The sequence below is a fragment of the Bison bison genome, unplaced genomic scaffold (genome assembly GCF_000754665.1).
Source record: "Bison bison bison isolate TAMUID 2011002044 unplaced genomic scaffold, Bison_UMD1.0 scf7180017864034, whole genome shotgun sequence".
Taxonomy (NCBI): domain Eukaryota; kingdom Metazoa; phylum Chordata; class Mammalia; order Artiodactyla; family Bovidae; genus Bison; species Bison bison.
In genome coordinates, this window is record NW_011494606.1 from 4,518,943 (window position 1) to 4,541,501 (window position 22,559).

General features: G+C 37.5%; 1 protein-coding gene across 2 annotated transcripts in view; it reads right to left on the bottom strand.

The window, feature by feature from the left end:
- The window catches only part of MAP2K5 (mitogen-activated protein kinase kinase 5), a 270,714-nt gene that overhangs the window by 195,584 nt on the left and 52,571 nt on the right, over window positions 1–22,559 (bottom strand). For both annotated transcript variants that reach the window (XM_010834516.1, XM_010834517.1), the window contains exons 7-8: window positions 20,747–20,795; window positions 13,554–13,618 (exon numbers count right to left, since the gene is read on the bottom strand). In XM_010834516.1, the coding sequence (XP_010832818.1) occupies window positions 13,554–13,618; window positions 20,747–20,795 (114 nt within the window). The remainder of the gene's footprint in view (window positions 1–13,553; window positions 13,619–20,746; window positions 20,796–22,559) is intronic.

Here is a 22,559-nt window from a genome sequence, read left to right on the forward strand (position 1 = left end):
GCCCCATTTTACAGATAAGGAAACCAAGGCTTGGTGAGGTTAACGACTGCTTCAAGATTCTTATCTCCTAAGCTTTGGAGAACTTTTTCTGAAAAAAGTTGACTTAAAACTCAACATTCAAAAACAAAGATCATGATATTCAGTCCCATTATTTCATGGCAAATAGATGGGAAAACAATGGAAACAGTGAGAGACTTTATTTTTGCGGGCTGCAAAATCACTGCAGATGGTGACTGCAGCCATGAAATTAAAAGACGCTTGTTCCTTGGCAGAAAAGGTATGACCAACCTAGACAGCATATTAAAAAGCAGTGACATTACTTTGCCAACAAAGGCCCATCTAGTCAAAGCTATGGTTTTTCCAGTAGTCGTGTATAGATGTAAGAGTTGGACTATAAAGAAGGCTGAGCACTGAAGAATTGATGCTTTTGAACTGTGGTGCTGGAGAAGACTCTTGAGAGTCCCTTGGACTGCAAAGAGATCCAACCAGTCAATCCTAAAGGAAATCAGTCCTGAATATTCTTTGGAAGGACTGATGTTGAAGCTGAAGCTCCAATACTTTGGCCACCTGATGTGAAGAACTGACTCATTAGAAAAGACCCTGAGGCTGGGAAAGATTGAAGGTGGAAACAGAAGGGAACGACACAGGATGAGATGGTTGGATGGCATCACCAACTCGATGGACATGAGTTTGAGTAAGTTCCAGGAGTTGGTGATGGACAGGGAAGCCTGGAGTGATGCAGTCCATGGGTCACAAAGAGTCGGACACGACTGAGTGACTGAACTGAACTGAACTGAACTGACTGAAGCTTTGGACTGGGCTGTGGATTCAAATTCCTCTGCAGCCAAATCCAATGCTTGTCCCAAACAAGCCTGTGTGAACATAAATGGGCTGCTTCTAGATCCTCTAATTCCAGTTGTCTTCAAGGTTCTCTGGATAGGGTCAGTGCTGGTTTTTAAAAAGCAATAGGGAAAATCGATTGAATGACTCACTTTTCAGAGTTGCATTAACTTTTTCAGGCCACTGGGGTACAATTTACTAAATTACCTCTCCTAGCACACTAAATAGTACCCTAGTGGGTCAAAGAGTAAATGCACCTCTGAAAAGTGAGCCATTTATCCCCTTCTTCCCTGTAGTACCAGATGTAATCTGTCCCCTATGACAGAAATATTAACCCATTTCCATTAAAAACTCAAGAAATTGTCCCACACTAGAGAAAATGAGTATGGGGAAGCTTCCCTGGGAGAGGAAAACAAAACAAACAAAACTCTCTCTTCTATAACCTTGTTCACAATACTGGTGAAAAGTCAGCATGTATTTATATGAAAATAGTGGGCTTTCATTCACTGGGGATTGATTTTAATCAAGGCCTCAAAACACAACAAAAAAACGCAAATTCAAAGCTGATGGTTTTCAGCAGGGAGATGCACAGGACATCATGATGGCTAGTTTCATCCTGTACTGCAGTATTTAAAAAGTAAAGCTCAAACATTCATCTTGCGTGTGTAATACGAAATATATCACAGATCGTGGTTCTTTCACATATCTCACTATCCCAGAGATTATCCCTTTGACACAAAAAAATCTTCTTGGCTAGCAAATAAGCACATTATTACTTTTAATCTGTATAAAGGCAAAAGCCTCTGAATACATTTCTGAGTTGCCTCAGGAATAGCTATTGAGTGATTTAACAGTTGCTAGATACTTTAATAAAGCCAAACTTTAAGTTTTCAGCACTGTTAGTCTTTTACTCTTCTGGAAGATGGCTATGCAATGAAAATAAGACAACTTTAATTTAAGAATCATCCAGCTTCTAATTAAACTGCCATAGGCAGCTGGTTGGATAAGTTTTAATCAGTTTCAATCACCTATTGATTGGTATACTGAAGCCTAAAAAATTAAAAGTAAAAGATGATTGGGGAATTGTCCCATCTCAGACCAACAGTAGAGGCCTCTGTAAATAACTCCTCTTTTAACCATCAGCTAAATGAACACTTCAATACTGCAGTACAAAGTCTTCTGCAAAATTACTTTAACTAACAAGCAGAAATTTATCAGCTTCAGCCAAAATCAATGCTGAAATCAATTTGAACACTGGTTGTGTCTAAAGGGGCTCATTGGCAATTTAGGGAAATTACACCATGTAAATGCCTGTGCTTTAATTGAACAGTTTCATCAACTAGGCTGTGATTGCTGTCCATTCACTTATTTACTTTCGCTGCAGCTACCATTCTGCAAAGGAATGGCTTTTGTCAGGCTGAAGAGAGGCACTTTATCTTCATTTTGTGCACTTTTGTGCATAACAGACTTCATGACACTGGCATATCATGACTAGGGTTAAAACAAACCAGGAGGAACTTTTCCCTTTAACCTAAAAAATGAACAACACTCAAACTACCATCATACCTTACACCATCCAGGGAGAGCCATCTTTAAGCAAAGAAAAATCTTTGCCTCTATGTTTTGGACAACAGGAGAAAGTATTTGGATTCTAAACCAAATTCCATCTTGCTCTTCTTTTTGAGATATCTGTAGCGATTTCCAAAAATATATAAACTGCATTAGAACATTCTCTCCAAAAATTAAGTAACATTTTGTTTTACAAAGTCCTTTGAGATTAGTCAAGAGGAGCTGATTCTCCAATCTATTCAGGAGATTAAGGCTTAAAGACCTCACATATATTTTTAAAGTAAGATTAACAAGAGGAGAAAGGGAGAGGGGTCTGCATGGGAGGAAGAAACCAGACTTGTTTGTAAAGATCAGAGGTCAAAACATCTGTAAGACTCCAACGATTTAAATACATACACAAAAGCACTCACAAAATCATGAGCAATGAAAAAAACCCAAAGATGCAATTTCTGCAGAACTATATGTGGAACTGACTGAAGTCTGGAGACGGGAATTAATGTTTTAAATACTGGGTTAATCACTTAGTTCAAAGATTACAAATTTCAGGGAAGGTGAGAAGAAAGAAGACAGCTGTTTGTTCCCATAAGTCATCTGTAAGGTACATGTGCCTGATGCAAAAAATACAAATACAAAATAGATCAGTCTTATGGACTCTGTGGGAGAGGGAGAGGGTGGAGAGATTTGGGAGAATGGCATTGAAACATGTATAATATCATGTATGAAACGAGTCGCCAGTCCAGGTTCGATGCACAATACTGGATGCTTGGGGCTGGTGCACTGGGACGACCCAGAGGGAGGGTATGGGGAGGGAGGAGGGAGGAGGGTTCAGGATGGGGAACATAGGTATACCTGTGGCGGATTCATTTCGATATTTGGCAAAACTAATACAATACTGTAAAGTTTAAAAATAAAGTAAAATTAAAAAAAAATACAGCTGTAGTCTATGTGCTAGAAAATGCCATCAGAAGATTTTAGGCTTGCACATAGTATGCTTACGCTAGCTCCTCACTGAATCAAAATGCAGTTGTTTACTAAAAAGGGCACTGGGAAAGCATCAAGAAATAAGAAAGCATGACTTTCAACGGTGGTTCTAGCCCTTGTCTGCTTTAACTCCTCAGAGAAATCCCTTGATTTCAGGATTTCATCACAGGTTACACAATGTTGGTGACACCTACTCTACCCAGCTACATTCCAGCGTTGCTGGCGTTAACCCTTGGCATGCAATGGTGGCCCAGGGTGGAAACAAATGCAGCCATACGATTCTGAGTATCCACTGCATGCTGGGGACATGAAGGCAAGGCCTTAACACATTTTACTAGGCTTCCAGGGAAGCAGAGAAACTTCGCATTTGCCTTTTCAGTCAGTTACCCAAGGCTTACACTCTGCAACACTAAAAAATTAACTTTCAAAAAAAGTTAAAAGGAAGAAAAAACAAATGGTGTACAGAAACTAAACTCGGCACATGTGTGGTAGTAAAAATTCACTCTGTAATTTTATCCCACCTATCATTTTCTCTACAACTATAAAATTTCATTGGCTATATATTTTGTTACTCAGACAACATAAAAATACATTTTATTCATAGTTTTTAGATAACTTTTCAGAAAACTTAATTATAATTTAATCAGAGCTTTGTTTATTGACTACAGTATATTATTACATTTTGTTTCTAAAGTTAGTAGTCGTAATAGAATCAGTATGCTTGAGAATCTTACACAATGTATATTTTCCAAGTACACTAAGCTTGTTAAAATACTATATTGATTGTGCCCTAAAGCAAGTTCTGATTTTGTCTGAACATTCTTCACTTCATTATTTGAATTCACAAAACAAAAACCACAGTTCTGGTTTGAGCAATAATACTGTACATTCTTTTTCTTTCCTTCTTTTGTAGTACTGACTAGGAAAAATATGGAAATTTTAGGGTCAAGAGGATAACAATACAAAGTTACACTTAAAAATCAAAGTAATGTTTAAAAAAACTTGATGCTTAATACCCAGAGCTTAAGTCTCTATTGCTGTTTCCCCCTCTCAGTTAGTAACCTGCTCCTCCAATTCAGTTTTAATGCACAAATCAGAACCTAAGTGTATTCGACTCCAGTAAGGCAGCAATTTAACAGGAACACGGTCTCTTATAGCAAGGTAACCAAAGACAGAGCAATGGAAAAAAAAAACAAAACTGTGGCAGAAAGTTATACACAGTAAACGTGGTTTGTACTTTCCAGTGAATTATTTTCCAAAAAAGCAATTTAAGTAAATACCCTAGATGCTGTGGCATACAAATATTTGCTTGTGCTATATGCCAACCAAGAGCCATTAATTTTCTAACACATCAGACACTGTAAAATAGTTTAGAAAAATTTAATGTGTCTTATAAATCAAGAAATGCTCCAACTCCTCTAGCACAAACATAGAATTAATCTCAGGATCCAATTATTAAATTCAAAGCTTTTGATAAGTAAAGAGACCCAAAGGATAGACCAAATAACAAGTTATGTCGCCATAATTCTGTCAGCGAAGTAATGGTTGTTTTAACATCTACTAAAAAGCCTCTAAAATTAACAACTAGAGATGGTGCATCACTGACTTTCAAGATCATATATTAATTTAGATCTCACACTGAAAAATAATTTCGGTTAAAAATTGAGAAACTTAAAAGAGTGCAGATGACAAAAAGGAAAACCGTGGCTTGAGAAGTAGGCCCAAGTACTGATGTAGTGTCAGAAGGAATTTGAGGTGGACAACTCGATGTTTTGATACTGAGTTCTAATCTTGATTTGACCATGGGCATGCCACTTAACCCTTCCAAGCTTTATCTTTCTCACTAGTAAAAAGGGGCTAAGTATATCGACCATGCTTCTTGGCAAAGATTTAGCGAGATCTCAAAGATCCCACATGATCAGGCTCCTTCCCATTTCTCCACCATCCCCTGAGCTTGCTCTACTCCAATTCCAACCACACTCCTAGACACAACACCTTCACACTCATCTCAGGGCATTCTCCACAGCAGTTCCTTCTGCCTGGATTCTGGATTCCCAGATTCTCCCATGACTTGGCTCCTTCCTGTCCTTCAGGTCTCAGCTCCAATATCCCCTCCTCAGATAAGCCTTGCTGAGCATTCTTTACAGCACTTGTAAGGTCTGATATCATCTTACTTCGGTATTCATTTCCTTGATTGCTGTCTATCTGCACCCCTAGAACAAGCTCCAGGAGCACTGGCCACCTGTGTTATTCACTACTGGATGGCTTTGGCACAGAGCGACTGTCGGTGAGTATACACTCAACGAATATACAGTAAGACAACATCTAAAAGAACAAAACCAAACAATACTTGACATTAACATTTTTATGGTAGCTGAATGCTAAATTTCATTCTGGAACTTTACACTCAGGAGTAATCTTTGCAGTCTTTTCATGTCCAGTCTAGGTGGGAATTCTTTTCTCAGCAGTCCTGAACACTAAGCCGTATCATTCTGCTTAAGGTAGAAGCCAGAGCCACCCAGCGATACATCCATGAATACTTTGCATCCATCCTGAGACTGTGAAGACAGCCTCTACAGGTTAATTCCTAAAACACTAAGTGTCTACAGTAGGTAACGAGTGGTACTGGGCCCTGGAAAGACATCGTTCAAATGACCTCTAGGGAGGACAGGCCGGTGGGTAAAGTAGCAGAAAGAGTACAGGGCTCACTCTAACCAAAGGCACTGTCACACAGACATTCAAGACAAGCAATCTGAGGTGGGCCTTCAGAAAAACCTGCTCCTCTGTCTACAGGAATGCCCTTCAGACTTTATGTCAGTTGTCATGGGACCTCTTGATTTTTTCTTATTCAGATAAAAGGCAGCCAACTCCTCTGATCACTTTTCAACTCAAATAACAGTTCCTCCATGAGGCCCTTTCTGAATCCTCCTGAGGAAAGAGCTAAAAGTTGTCACTCCCTCCTCGGCCCACAAGGGCCTGTGTACCACAGAGACACATGGCCTAGACCGTGAGGCCCTGTACTTACCTATCGACAAGACGTCTCCCTCCATCTGGACACAGGCCAATGAGAGCCTGCTCTCCCCAACAGCTGACGCAGTGCCCTCCACACAGCACATGCTCAGAAGGTGCCCACTAATGAACGAAGGAGGACTGGACGGCACAATGTCCCAGACCCCTGTTTTTTCTCCCCATGCTCCTCTGGGTGCTCTCTGAACTGTCCATATCTCTCTAGAAAGTCAGCACCCAGAACTAGACACAAAAATCCAAAAGTTACACCCTGCGAGACAAAGTCAAACCTGGATGGTATACATTCTTAATGCAGCCAGAAAATAGATTTTAATGGAAACTAGACCTCTTCCACCCTATAAAAACAGAAGTGTGCTAATGCTTATCTGTTCTTAACCACTTCTGCTGAGGACGTTATATTTCTCTATAAAGAAAGCACTTTTATTAAAATAAAATATTAGAAAGAAGTCTTGCTACTTCAAAACTATTTTTCCCTAAAAGGAGATAGAGTTGAAATACTTCGATTCAGCAAATTCTTACTTGAAATATTACCATAATGTATTGATTTTTACCAGACTCAATTGACTGAAAAGTTGTTTGTATAGCAATACTGGCCAAACCAATATACTAGAACAATTTTGTTACCCATAGTAATCAAGTGCATTTCTGAAGTATAATTATACTGTCATAAAAATAAAGCCAAGATACCCTTTTCCAAGCAATAAAACAATAAGGGCTATAAAAAAGGAAGAAGAAAAGGCTAAATAAATGAGATTTTTTAAAATGAAATTTAGTGTCTTTCAGAAATACCCCCGCCTCTTCTTCCTTCCCTTAAGCCAAGGTTAGCAGAAAATGATCAATACTTCAATCTCAATAAACTATTTCAATAATAGTTAATTCGGGTGGAAACAGAGTCTGAAAATCTCTGCTCAGCGACCTGTGACATCCTGTCATGTTGGCTGGATGCCAATAATCCATCATTGCTGTAATGAATGTGAGCATGTGTGAAGTTATGGGGATGTGGAGATGGGGCAGCAAAGGTGGGAAAGGTGCAGAGAGTCTGGAGCTCAGGTTCATTCTTCAGGTTCTAATCAATACAATGCACATCACTGTATGAAACCAACCTGTAACAGCGAATGCTGAGAGAGGGAAGTGGACATAATTAATTTTATTTGACAAATGTTCATTGATTTTCTGAAAATATTTAATATCCTTGCTTGTCACATGATACTACAATACAATCCAGCCATATACAAGTATTTAATTTTACATTAAGATGATGTCTTATTTGCTTGTTTAAAATACGATCCTGGCTACAAGGAAAAGGCACTTCATTTGATTGGAAATTTAAAGTTAAAATAAATCAAACAATCACCCTAGCTCTTGGGTCAATATCAAAACCATTTAAAAACTACTCTTAATTTACCAGATGCACTTCAGGGAGAAAAACAAAAAGAAGTGGGGCCACTGATGCAGCTGTTAGAGAAACTGGGGTCAGGCCTGTGACTGTTTCCGGTTTGGCACCTTTGGGTTGTTTGGTGAAAAAGGAAATCAGAGTTTTTCTCGGTATTATGTGGTTCCCAATATTTACATCAAGGACCCTCTTGGTTGCACTTTCCCTTCAGGAATCCTATGTTTTAAAATATTTTGTTTACTAAATAGCATTTAATTAGGCAACGATTCATGTATTTTTTTCATTTTCTATAACTGACCACCACAGCTTCTAATTTTCATGAAATAAATCATGTTCACTGCAATGGGCTGATATAATTCCAGTCCTGAAACAAAAATATTTTAGTTGGCCTGTAAGTCATATCACAAGGGTAGAATACAGTTTAATAGTTCACATGATCTGAGTTACCGTCTCCAAGAACCATCCCCACCCTACTGCCCAACAAATATTTCATAATATAGGTAAGACAACAGAAAGAAGGCAAGACCAACACCTTTGAGAACTGTTAACCCTTCCCTCCTCTCTTATCTCTAGATATGGTCAGATTAATTGTTAAATAATGGTACATATCCAATCTTTGAAACACCATGTAGTCAGCATACAGGCTACCGATTATACCACTGAGAAAATTCTACCTCAAACCCAGGTTACACCTCTTAACTGTACCATAAGAAGCAGCTAGATTTAGAAAATTCACTAGTGTTTTCCAATACCTTGAGATTAGAATACATGGCCAGAAAGCTGACAGCAAGAGTCTTAGCCTAAATAATTGCATTAAAGAAAAAGAGAACAGATGATCCTTAAGTGTGTGTTGGCTAACTGACTCAGCATGGCCTAAGTCCTAAGAGGTAGATACTACTTCATTTTTGGACCCAGAGCTTTTGCGACTCCTTCAAACAATGCACTGAAGGAGCAAAAAATCTGAGTGCCTGGCTCATTATCATAGAACGTTTTCAAAGTAACTGGTCCTATTAATTACTTTCATTTCCATGTGACTTACTATCCAAGAAAAAAGGACAGTAACTAGAATGTTGAGTTAGTGGATACCAAATACTAAGTTTTTAATATGTGAAAGAAAATTAATCATTCAAACATATGCTTTTAGTTTAGAAATCCCTATGCTTCTTGGTGAATGTTCTAAAACAATTATTCAGGCTCAAAATTATGCAGCCTCTAAAACTAGCTAGATATGGGGAGGATCCAATTAAAGAACCCTGCTAAAACCTGCTTGGAAAAAACCTCCACTGGCCTCATTCTTATTCCAGCCAGCATGTATAGAGCATCTCTTCTATCCTTAGGACTGTGCTGGGTACACTAGAAAATACAAGTAAATGCAATGGACTCTGCCTGACCTTGAGAAAACACTGCCTCAGGGAGAAACAGAGTGGAAGGAAGAGATGCTGTGTAGAGTGCTGGTTCTGTTACATGAATGTGAGCCCCAGCTTTTACCAGCGGTAAAACAGGCTTGCCATTATACCAGCTGTCTTATAGCAATTTGAAAGTAAACTACAATAAATGAGAATATACCTTGAAACTTTGAAAAATCATTCTATTTAAAATAATATACGATATAAAAATAAACCATACTCATAAAGGAACTAAAGAACCAAAGGAAACATCGAAATATATTAGGTATCATATTGCAGAATTTCTCAAAGTTAATTCAATACAACTTTAATTCTGTGAGATATTTACAGATCTTTCTCAAGAAAAGAATCCCATGGCCAAGTAAGCATAGAAAGCCCAGGGATTAATGCTCTTTCTATCATTGTTCATTTCTATCATGAACAGTAGTAAGTTCATGTAAAAATCATGAACATTCAGTGTCAGACACAGTACTTAGCCTTTTTTATGGAACATCTGATTTAACCTCACAGTAATTTTGTACGACGTGTACTCAGTTGCTAAGTCCTGTCCAACTCCTTGTGACCCCATGGACTATAGCCCACCAGACTCCTCTGTCCATGGGGATTCTCCAGGCAAGAGTACTGGAGTGGGTTGCCATTTCCTCCTCCAGGGAATCTTCCCAACCCAAGGATTGAATCCATGTCTCCTGCGTCTCCTGCATTGGCAGGCAGAATCTTTACCACTGAGCCACCTGGGAAGCCCACTTTTGTAAGACAGGTATTAGTATTATCCCCATTTTAAGCATAGGGAAACTGAGATAGAAGACACTATGTAACTTTCCCAACATCACACAAGCTGGTTAGTGGCAGATGCAGAATTCAAACTCAGAGTCCCTATACTTAACCACAACACATACTGTTTTCTACTTCCTCTAAGCTTTCAGAATTTATTGTGAATCTATCAGAAGGGAATAGTACATATGTGCTTCCTGATTTATTTTTTGGAGCAACTTGTACTTTTGGAAATGAAGCAGTTAAAGTACATTCATTTACTTTTCCTAAATAATTCTTTCTCTTAGAATTGATCCATTTCATCCAAACTAATAATCCAAGAGATACCACAATTTACAATTACCTGGCTGGATTGCTATCATGAGTTCAGCAGGGGGCTATACACAGAATCCGCATTTGGTTCAAATATATAGGCCCAGAATTTCATACTGTATAACTGAGGAGAATACCCAAACTTAAAGGATGAAAATGTGATCAACTATTAAATAACATATATTGTAGTTACACATCGTATCCCTTAAAATTCACAACATCTCAAGTGGAGCAAATAAGACTGAAATATCAACTTTTGCTTCACATTTATTAGCTTTATTATTCTTTATAAGAAAAAAAATAAATAGGCCCATTAGGCAGTTTTGTTACCAATGAGTGGATTTTCCAATATTTTCTTCATCTAGTTTATGTAGCATAGCCTGTAATGTAATCATTTTTGTTTGAAAAATCACAGTTTTTATAGTCAACACCATTAAGGTAAACTTAGTATAGGAGAAAGTCAATCATAACACATCAAACACTCAGTTTTACAGAGACTTTAGTAAAGTGGCTTTTCATTTCTTGATGATTATACCATTTCTTTGTGCTGAACTAAAAGCCAGAAATAGGAGAACACCACAAATTGAAGTCCAGACAGAAATGAAGACCAATGATCAATGACAATGATCAATGATCAATGACGCAATGGACATGAGCTTGAGACGGACAGGGAAGCCTGGCATGCTACAGTCCATGGGGTCGCAAAGAGTTGGACATGACTGAACTGAACTGATCAACGACAAGTGGTTATGTAATTTTATATCTTCATGTTCTCTCTCCTTAAGAATCACCTAGGCAATAAGTGAAATGTCTTCTTTTCATAAGAAATCTACGACATAAAGTACTGAAATGATCATGACACCGCCACTCACCCTCCATAATGACAACCACTGTCAAAAACATACTGAATCTTACAAAGTGTTTTGAGCATAAGCAATGAAAGCCAACTAAATAAACCCAGGAGAAGTTGCTAATGTCACTGTGGCATCCTAGCAAATTAAAGAACTCGTGCTAAGGACCCTCCCTTGGATACTGTGACTCTAATAAAAAGAAAACTTCTAGCCATGCTTCTTAGCTAAAAACATTAGCCAGGCAAATGGGAAATTATTTGCAAGACAAAAAAGTTGTGCAGATGGACAGTGTTGATGGTTACACAATAATGTGAACGTGCTTAATGCCACTGAACTGAAGACTTACAAATGGTTGAGATGGTAATTTTTATGTTTTTACTACAATTAAGGATAACAGTTAAAGAAAAACAACACTAACATAATTTTATGCTGTAATTTTCCCTTGCTGGATGAGCATGTTATTTCTACTTCCCTGTATGCCCTCTCCCCTTTTTTTATAAACCTGTTTTAAGATAAAAGATTAAAATTTTAACACATAGAATATTATTTCCAATAAAAATTATCTGCTGGGGTTTGGTCTTATGTTTTCTCCTCTCTAGAATAAACCAGGACAGTAAATTCACAACAGGCCTTCAATTTAAAAATATTAACACGCTCAAGAGTCAAACATTTGGTGAAACAGCACAAGTAAGTAGGTTAGAAGTCTAAAGAAATGTGTTTGGATTCTATTCGAAGCTGATAAAAGGCATTCAAAGAGTTGCTAGAAAACTTTTCTGTTTTATTACACCTGAACATTAGCATAAAAGCATTAAGAAGAAGAAAGGCTGAGACTTTGAAAACTGCTCCCTTTAGGGAACTCAAGAGAAGCAATTTGAGTATACATGTTCCTTCTTATTTCTAATGGTACCTGAACCCAAGAACCTTCAGGACAGGGTAAAAAGTCAAGTCAGATAAGAGTGAGAAGACCAGGATGAAGAAATGCTATTCATGTAGTACTAGGGGCTGCGTGGGAAGGTATGATAGTACAGATCCAGGAAAGGACAATGGTAGCCTCAAATTCTTTAGGCAAATTAGGCATCACACATTTTAAGGGCAAGAGGGTAAGACCTAAGGATTGTGAAAGAAATGTGTTATTATTTAATTATCTGAATTAGCCTAGTGGAAGCAATTAACATTCAGACCAACTACTTGCCATACTCAGTCATCTATAGGAAAAAACCATCCAAATATGTAAACATATGTTCTTAAAGGACCATGTTCAAGGACTTTAGGAGAAAGGACATTTCCTGGCTCTACCTACAGAGAGGATCAAAGCCCCAGGGAGGGAACTAGACCAGGTAACTTTGAAGGAGCTTCTAACCCGAGAAATCTAATTCTATGCCAAGGTGGCATCTGAGTTGAGGATATTCTGGAATTTTAGGATGCGACCTTTCATGTTCAAGGGCAACAGGGAAATTTTTAGCTATATTCAGACATGGTTAGTAAGAACTCAAAATTCTAAGAAAATCAGTAACCAATAAAAACATAAATTAATTATTTTACAACTTTGAAAATATATATTAATATCAATAGTAAAATATCTAAGGTAAAAACACAATTATAATGTGATGCAGGGGTAGTGTATATATGGAAAACAGCTCTCTGGAGGAAAGCTTTATTACTCCCTCAGGGCTTTCTTACAGAATATGGATTTTTTAATTCCTAGTGGAATATTTTTCATACATCATTGCATACTATTAAGTACCAGATATTACATTATGTAGTTTAAACTTTGCACTACTGCATGAGAAAGACTTCCCTGTCGAGAGAAGTATTTTTTACGGTTAGCATTTTTTAATATGAAAATGAACACTCCTTTAGGCTAAGATCACTGCAACCAGAATTTGGGAGAATTTTATAACTTAACATATTCATCAATGTGTAGAAATTCTCTCAGGGGTGTAGGGCGAGGAGAGAAGGAAACACAACAGGAAGAGGCTTTTTAATAACTAAGTGTCGACACAGGGCAAAGCAATGGTATTTATAAGGGTTGTCTTCCACTGGGCATAGGTGTAAACAGGCAGGGGACTAGCATAGGGTGCTAGCAAGTTAAAAAAAATAATGGTGTTAAAAGAGTGAAAAAAAAATGCATTAAACTTCAGGCCAGTTAAAGGTATATTTGCTAATGGTGGACTATTAAATGCTCACCCAGGAGAGATGCAGACTCAGAAATACTAAAAAGGCAATATAAATGCACTTTTCCAAGCAATTTCTGAGAAAATAGATGCCTTACAGAATTTTGGAGTCACATGTAGAAATAAAATCTAAGTGCTGGTAGTCATTTAAAAATCTTTGCCATGGAGAACTTGGATACCCACATTTGGCAAAAGTGGAGAGAAAGTTTAAACAAAATTGACTACTCACTTGTAGACTGTGCCGCCGTTGCCATGACCAAGAGTGTCTCGATACCGTATGTCTTGTTCATTCATCTCCACAAGAAAGAAAGAAAAACAAAAAGGGTGTCATGCTGTGGATGGAAATGTCAAGGAAAAGCAACTCTGGGCCATAAACAACAAGCAGTCTGGGTCATTTCAAGTTCAGCTGCAAGAACGAGAAGATCAATACAACATTTGCTGTCCAATTTATAAAAGACGATACCAAGGGACAAAGTGATGGAAAGTTTAATGACAATTTGTTTGCCTGGGTCATTTCATTAAAGTTTGATAAAAGGTGTCAAAATGGAATGATATAACATAGCTCAAAAGGGTCAGGTCAGAGATACCGATAAGAACGGTCTCCAGCACTACAATAACCGCTGCCAAACAGCACTGCACATAACCAAAGTCAGACTTGGCAAGACACACACACACCCCCCCCTAGTAATCCAATGCACAATCTGTAAATACATCAGCCCCTGAAAACTCAAGTGACCCTCTAATTAACATTAAATAAACTAACTGAATAATGCTAATGATTTTCCTAGAGTTGACACTGCTTTTTTGGGGGGAAATGATAAATTAGTACCCAGCAATAGCTGGGTAGAAATCTTACGGAAAAGTGCCAAATCGATGCACTTTAAAAGGCACATATAGTAAAATGTTATAATGCATAAAAGGAAAGCAAGTAAGCATGTGATTAGTATAAACTAAAGTCATTTTTCTAATCCATTATATAAAGCAACACGTACATTTTCCCAGATTCTGTAAAAGTGTTATACCACAAATACTACTCTCATTTGTATAGTGAATAGAAGTGAAATTATTTTAGTACCCACAATATAATGTTTTAGAGTTTGAAACAACTCCCTAAGTAATTATTTATCAAATGACTTTAAGACTAGTCAGATTCTATTTAAGGAATTCAGTAATTTTCTACACACTGGTCCAATTGCTTAAAAATTAACTGCCAACTTTATACACTAAGTGGATTCAATAAAGTGTTATTTTCCATATAGCTAAAGCTTGGGAAAAGCCATAGTAAGCCCTGAAAAAAAAAATCAATTTCCAGGGAATTGCACTGCCTTGCATGGGCAAAAAATAGATGGAGTTTTTAATTCAGTATCACCTGGAAAAAAAATAGTTTGCTTTCAGAAAATTTAGTAAAGCTTTAAATATTTTGCTTTACTCTAAACTTTCACCAGTGGAATAAAACAAGGCTCCATTTATCAAGGGAAATATTTTTCTTCTATACATTTCTGAGGGTGAAGCTTCAGAGAGCTGTGATAATTAGGAATACAGTGGAATTACAGCTTCCTTTCCAAGCCATTCTGCCACACTGTAAAAGAATATTGACAGATTAATGTATAAAGGCCAATCTAAGCACCTGATTTAATTGTAGTACAACCTAACTGATGTAATTTGCAACCAGCTAATTACTACATTTAGGGTCAGAGGCAAAATGACAGATGAGTCATAAAAATTGGCAAAAATTTTTCTATTTGAGGGAAATTCTTTTCTTCATTTCCTTTAAACCACTAACACAGAAAATAAAACCTATTTCAACCTATATAAAATGTGGCATGAAGAAAAGAAAATCTCATTATTCTGGACCAAATGACAAATTTCAAAGCAGCATGAAACTGCACATAAAGTAACTTGAGATGCTAAACAAACTAGCAGAGTTGCTACTGGGTTTACCTTGATCAAACAGTATAAAATATGTAATATTTATGTATGTAAATATCAGTATATATTGGTGGGTACAAATAGGCTACTTTCTTGAAAACATTCCTCAAACATGACTGCAACTTCCTAAACATGACTGCAACAACCTAATTTGTACTAGTAACTTGCTGAACAATCTGTATCCTCATCACGGCCTGAAGTAAATTTCTAGGAGAAAGTTCATTCAACGTCCACAAATTCTGAATTGGTAGCAATGAGGTTTAAGGGTAAGCTGGATGCAGCTATAGGATCTGGGCCCTAGAGAGGTCACAGTCCGATTACATCCCCTCCATCTACCCCACACCATCAGAACTTTCCAGGTAAAAGGAACAGTAGTTTCCTCTTGGAAAAATATAAATATCAAGACTCAGTGATATTACACATTCCAATAACATACTGTGAGAGACCCAGGACTTTAGAGGGGGCTTGATTTTGTGATATTTTGCTGGAGGCAGAAAAGGCCAAGGCGTAGGTCTCTAAGTAGCTTCAGCCATTATAATCCCAACATCAGTCTTTTTTTACCTAAAACCCCTAGGCTGAAAAGAAAAGTGGAGCAGTCACCCACCTAGCACTCTAACTTAACCAGGAGTGGTAGACAGAAAAAAGGCAGGGGCTAAGCTGAAAGCTTCAGCGATATGGGGATGTTATGGATGCTATACAGGGTGTAGGGGTGTGTGTGCACAGACAAGTGTTATGCGCGTGCCAATACAACGTTTAGGCAAATTCAAGGGTGGAAATTTGGAGTCCCTCAGATAATGAGTAAGATTGTAAGAGTATCATAAAGATAAAAATGGTTTTAAAGAATAAGTTCTAGAACGATGTCACTCAAAAAACAGTATCCATAAAAAATTAAGTGTTTCTACAATGTTTTAAAGTTTTATATAGAAATCTGCCTAGACTGTAAATAGACTGGTAGATTTTTCTATTTAAAAATATCAGATCTTTTTGCCTATCCTGCTGCTGCTAAGTCGCTTCAGTCGTGTCCGACTCTGTGCGACTCCATGGACGGCAGCCCACCAGGCTCCCCTGTCCCTGGGATTCTCCAGGCAAGAACACTGGAGTGGGTTGCCATTTCTTTCTCCAATGCATGAAAGTGAAAAGTGAAAGTGAAGTCGCTCAGTCGTGTCCGACTCTTAGCGACCTCATGGACTGCAGCCCACCAGGCTCCTCCGTCCATGGGATTTTCCAGGCAAGAGTACTGGAGTGGGGTGCCATTGCCTTCTCCACTTTTTGCCTATGGGAACCTTCTAATTTTTATAGATTATGTAAGTATTAATCATGTCAGAAAAGTTTTAAAAAGGAAAACTATTAGGGTCAAGCTTATGAACTGATTACAACAAAATTTAAGAATTGTGTATCTCTGATCAAAATGGGTTACTTTAATTGATCTTAAATATGAAACAATCATTAAAGGAATAAACAAATAGCTAACAACATATCTGCTTTTTTAGTTTAGAAAAGCATATTAATTCAACTTTTCTAAAATGAAACTTAGGCACAATGCTCATGATACAAAAGTGGGATTTATAAGCCTACAAAGTACAGTATTTAAATATTATAGTTGAGATCAGGTAACATAAAAATCACATATTTTTACAACATTTTAAGTTTATAACCCAATTCATTTGTGTCACGTAACTAGTCAAGGTGAGAACTGAGTCTTTCAGGATACTCTGCTCTGCGATCTCAGGTGATCTCATGGGTAAGTATGGAGGGACAGCCTCTCCATCAATGGTCACTGGCCCATAGAAAGGAAAATAATCAACTGAAGGGCACTCAAAAGTTAAAAGCAATTTCATCAACTACAATGTTTGTTTTTAAGAAGAGAAATCGCATAGCTCTTTAAATAAGAGGTAAAAGAAAGTTTTTATACAATTAAAGATACCAAATAACTTTTCAGTATTAGTCAGTTTCCTTGTTTCAACTAAAAAAAAAAAAAAAAAAAAGGCAAATAAAAGGCAGAATAACAGATGTGAGGGAGGAAGAAGAAAAAAAAATCCTGAGAGTTACAATTATGTGTCAACTGCCATGCTGGCAAATGACCTGAGAGACATGAGTGGCACTGGGCTCTGCTGCTGCTGAAAGAGAGGCGGGGGGTGGGGGGGCGCCAGGAAGGGCTTCGGGAAGGTTTTGCTGGTGTGGGGAGATGAGCGGTCGTGCCGTCTGGACACACACACTCTCATCCACATTTAGGTCAGACCTAAGATGAACTGGAAGAATCTAAGTGTTTTATATATTGGTAATAGGACAGTTTTTAAAGCTAATTTTATGTTGAATACTATTTTTCTTCCTCCTTTTTTTTTTTTTTTTCTCCTAAACACAGGAAGTTTTTTAAAGGTATCTGAAGTCCACAAAACAGTCAAACATGTAGCAGGATTAGAATTATTTCTAGATTTCTGACTTCACAGTACATTTATACTTGAGTAATTAGGAACAGAAAACACTGTCACTCTCTCCTACAAATTTTAAAAAAACCGAGGAAAGACAACTTTAGAGATGCAAAGGTCAAAGTCATACATCCCTGGGGTAACTGCACTTTTTTAATCCTTTAAATTGACCCACTGGGCCATTTCTAATCAGTTTCAAATCAAGGGCCAATGTTAAACAGATGATACTGCACTACAACTGAAGTGGGAGAAACACATCCAGAAAACACATCAGTGGTACTGACTTATAGCACTCAATAAAACATGCCAAAAATACCTTATGAATTTTTTTCAAGCAGGAAAAAAAAGGAACCCTCCATCATAAAGTGATTACAGAAAAACAATGCCTTCATTCCAATGACTAAATGTTAAACTTCCTAAAAAATGTTTGATTTAATATAATATTAATGAAATTAATGAGGAAAATGAAATGGAATTCAATTATGGATCAACAAAGAAAATATTCTTTGTTTACTGTCTGCCTGTATTAAGAAGAATCAGTACCTATCGCTTATAAATCATTAAAACAAAAATGCTCAATTAATCCTACTTTTATATGTGAAGGTCTGATAGAAACCAGTCCTATCACCAGACCTTCGCTTCACAAATCGAAGCAATAATGGTTTCAGAAAGCAGTCACACTCTATGAGCAGACAATTGGAGAGATTTAGTAAATCCCACTTTATACAGCAGAGACTAATCGGAAAACACAAGCCAGTCAAATGTTTCTTATGAACTGTTGACACTATATCAATGCTGAATCAATTGGTGGCATTTACTCTGAGTGACAGAAAAGAAATAAATATTTATATCACATAACCTATATCAATGAACCCAGGCAGAAAGCTATTTCTAACCTGTCAATATTTGATTATCTTGAAGAATCATGTCCCTTTCTTTTAATGATTAATATGAATTCCTTATTAAATCTAAGTGGAGGCTAGTGGAAAGGCAAATCATTATTAATGCTTGAGAGCATAAACCACTAAAATAAAAAACTATGCTTAAGTGTTAAAGTATCGTTAAATGTGACTTACATCTTCCATAGCAAGTGGTGTCAGTGTTCAGCCCAGAAATTTATTGACGCCACAATGGAACATGTTACCTCACTGCAATGCAATCTCGCTCATTCTTTACTTACCTGATAGTACCAAGGACTGAGGAATTAAAAGGAGGAGGAGATATTTCGAAGACTTCCAAAGGTGGGAGTTCTTTGTTTTGTTTTGTGAATAAAAGTAAATGTAAAATGGCTAATCCTTAAAAGTAAGGAAATGCCATGCTGTTTAACATGGGGCTATCACATTCCCCAGGGAAAGCAATAAACAATCTTTAAGTGTCAAAAATCATTGCCGTGACAATTCTCCACCAAAGAGAATCTCCTAACTGAGGGCACTAAGATATTTATGGCATTAGATTCAGAATACTAGGAACATTTCAGAATGTTTTTTTTTTTTGCCCTGGAAATAAACTGTTTTTCATTTTTGAAAGAATCTATGACAGGTTATTTTCCATTGCCTGGGTTGAACAAATGTAGTTAAAGCTTCTTAATTTATGTCAATTTTGAAATATATTTTCCAGCTGAAGAACACAAGTAACTCATAAGTTACAGTTAGTAACTAGAATGCAAACATGTTGGAGATACATAAAGACCCTAGGTTCAGTATTTCAGCTTTTAGTCAGGTTTTGTTTTGTGTGTCTGAAAACGTGCAGGGCACTAGAGGGATATATATGTGGACCTCAACCGAAACAAAGACTTTGGCTGCTTCAAGTTAAAAGTACTATTAGATAAACATGATCTAAAATTTGGGCACCAATAAGATTATACATACACCACCAGATTCTCCGTAGGTGTACACTGAATAGTTAAGGACTAGAATTCACACACTCTGGATGACAATGAGATGTCAAAACCAAATCAATTTACTTTTTCTAACTACATTCAAGAGATTACATGCTAAATAAGTAAGGTTTCCAGAAGTACCACCATACAGGCATCACGTTAAGGCACACACATCTATCAGGCCACCAAGTTACAGGTGATATTAAAGGACAAGCATGGGGACCCAGCTTTGTCTTCTTGACATCCTCCACTACAAGCACTTGATTCATGAAATGCCAATGAGGCTTGGAGAGGTCAGCATGTGAAGGCACTGAATAAGCATCTGAGATAATTAAGATTTCAGCCTTCGAAACATGGACGGGAAGTGAACAGCAGTTAAGAAAATCAATAAGAGTCTTTTATTTGCGGTGACACAGATGTCTCAGTCAATAGAGCCTAATAGGCAGGCTTGATCGCAATGGACAGGCGCTTGCCTCCAAGGCTATCAAAGGGCTTCCTCTATAACAAACATTAAAGCGCATTTATGTTGCTATTGAAGAATCGAGGACCCTGTAGGTAGCTTAATTTACCAGTGTATGTTTAAAAGCACTATACTATTTCAGATGTGTCCATTTACTTGGATCAAAATTAGTGAGAAATAACTGGCCTGCAGGCCCGTTTGTCCCTCACTGATGGGAGGAGGTCATTCTGCTTTCGATGACCAGTCAACTGGACAAACTGAGGGTTCCTGAAGGCCAGGAATTTTAAATGGCAAAGGTCTGTTGTGACTCCGTTCCTCTAAAAAGCCAGTGTTAGTTTCAGGACAAAAGAAGGAACTAAGGTGAGAAAGTTAACAGTTTTTCTTTTTCTCCCTAAAGATAATGAAAGAAACAGTCACCTCAGGACACAGGGCCATTTCAACAACCCATGGGTTGACACACTTGTTCAGAACTGATTAACTTTTTTTACCCTGAGCTGGCAGCAGGGTGTGTGCATGGTACTTCAATCTGCTGGGAGTGAAACCCATTAGCACAGTTTGAAAAACGTGCTGCAAATTGTTCTGCCAATCAAATTAAGCCATGTAATTCATTTATGACAAGAAGAAATATACAGACCCTTTATCTGTTTATTAAGTTTATGGATTAAAAAAAAACCTGGACAGCACTAAGTTACTACTATCAGAAAATCTTAATCTGTAATGAAACCTACCTGGCCATTGGCTAATATTTTTTTCAGCTCGGCAGAAGACTTCTTTAAGCTGAAAAGAAAAGGCATAGTTTTTAATAGCAAATTCATTAACAACTCTGAACAACACTGAATGTTCTAGACTAAAATACACTTTTGCTTTAGGTGTAGACATAGACTACACTTTTTACATCCTTATCCCTACGTAAAATATTTTCTAAAGTAACTAGCCAAAGGCATCAGTAAGAGACTGAAGCCCATCAGTAATCTAAAGCAATACAGAAGTCTGCTATAATAATGAAGCTAGACTGCGGCACAGACTACTTCAGAGACCTCTCCTTGCTATTAGTTCTGCTGTTTCGGGGTAGCCTTCCAGTGGCTATTTTATGCTGAGCACTACCAAGCACTTGAGAATGCACTCTTAGAATGTTCACACCAAAGATTACAGAACTTCAAAAAGATAAAATAATTTAAGTTCTGATTTTTTATTATAGTTAAGAGTTACAATGCAGCTTCCTGAGAAGCAAATGTGTGGCAGAAATAATCGCAGTATTTACTCACTGTGTGCTCTGGAACAAGATACTTAGCCTCTCTAAATCTCAATTTCCTCTTTCTATAAAGTGGGGGAAATATCAATGTCATAGTGCAACCAAGAAGATTAAATATGACAAAAAGCCTAGCACTGGGTTCTGTACACAGTAGGCATCAAATCAATTTTAGCTGCTTTCTCTTTCCTTTCTTCTCCCACAGGTATGAGTGTCAGTTTCCAGAATTACGTAAGAAATATGGAAATGTTCTTCTCTGGACATATATGACTATGTAAAAATTTATATGAGGGAAAGTGGCCAAAGGATGCTAAGAATTCCTTCTAGCTTCACACTGAGTTACACCTGTACACATTCACTTAATTAGTAGAGTGGTGTATAAAATGGTACCTTTTCCCATCAATGTTTTAATTGAAATTTAAAGCTTGTTAACTCTATCCTTAATCTATCTACTCTAACCCTCTCCCCATCTGCCAAATTAACTCTTCCCTTTGGTAGTTATCTGTAGATGTCTTTCTTTCCTCCACACCCTTTCCTAAGACTGGAAGCTCTCTGAGAACAGAGACCGCATCTTACGTCTCTACATATTCCATTTCCTTCCCACCCTTGAGCCTAGCCCAGTGACTTGACACATACTAAGTGTTTGATAAATGGTGGTCATTACTCTAGTTGTAAATGGCAACTCACTCCAGTGTTCTTGCCTGGAGAATCCCAGGGACAGGGGAGCCTGGAGGGCTGCCATCTAGGGTGTCACACAGAGTCATACACAACTGAAGTGACTTAGCAGCAGCAGCAGTAGTACACACACACACACACACACACACACACACACTCACACACATTCATTTGTTACCCTTAATAAGTTATATTTGAGAAAACCTCAGACTTCAAGTTTGGCCACACTCACCATTCCAAGTTATAATTACTTTTCTTAATAAATACTTCTTACATATGCGTTAGTATACTGTATTGGTGTTTTTCTTTCTGGCTTACTTCACTCTGTATAATAGGCTCCAGTTTCATCCACCTCATTAGAACTGATTCAAATGTATTCTTTTTAATGGCTGAGTAATACTCCATTGTGTATATATACCACAGCTTTCTTATCCATTCATCTGCTGATGGACATCTAGGTTGCTTCCATGTCCTGGCTATTATAAACAGTGCTGCGATGAACACTGGGGTACACGTGTCTCTTTCCCTTCTGGTTTCCTCAGTGTGTATGCCCAGCAGTGGGATTGCTGGGTCATAAGGCAGTTCTATTTCCAGTTTTTTAAGGAATCTCCACACCT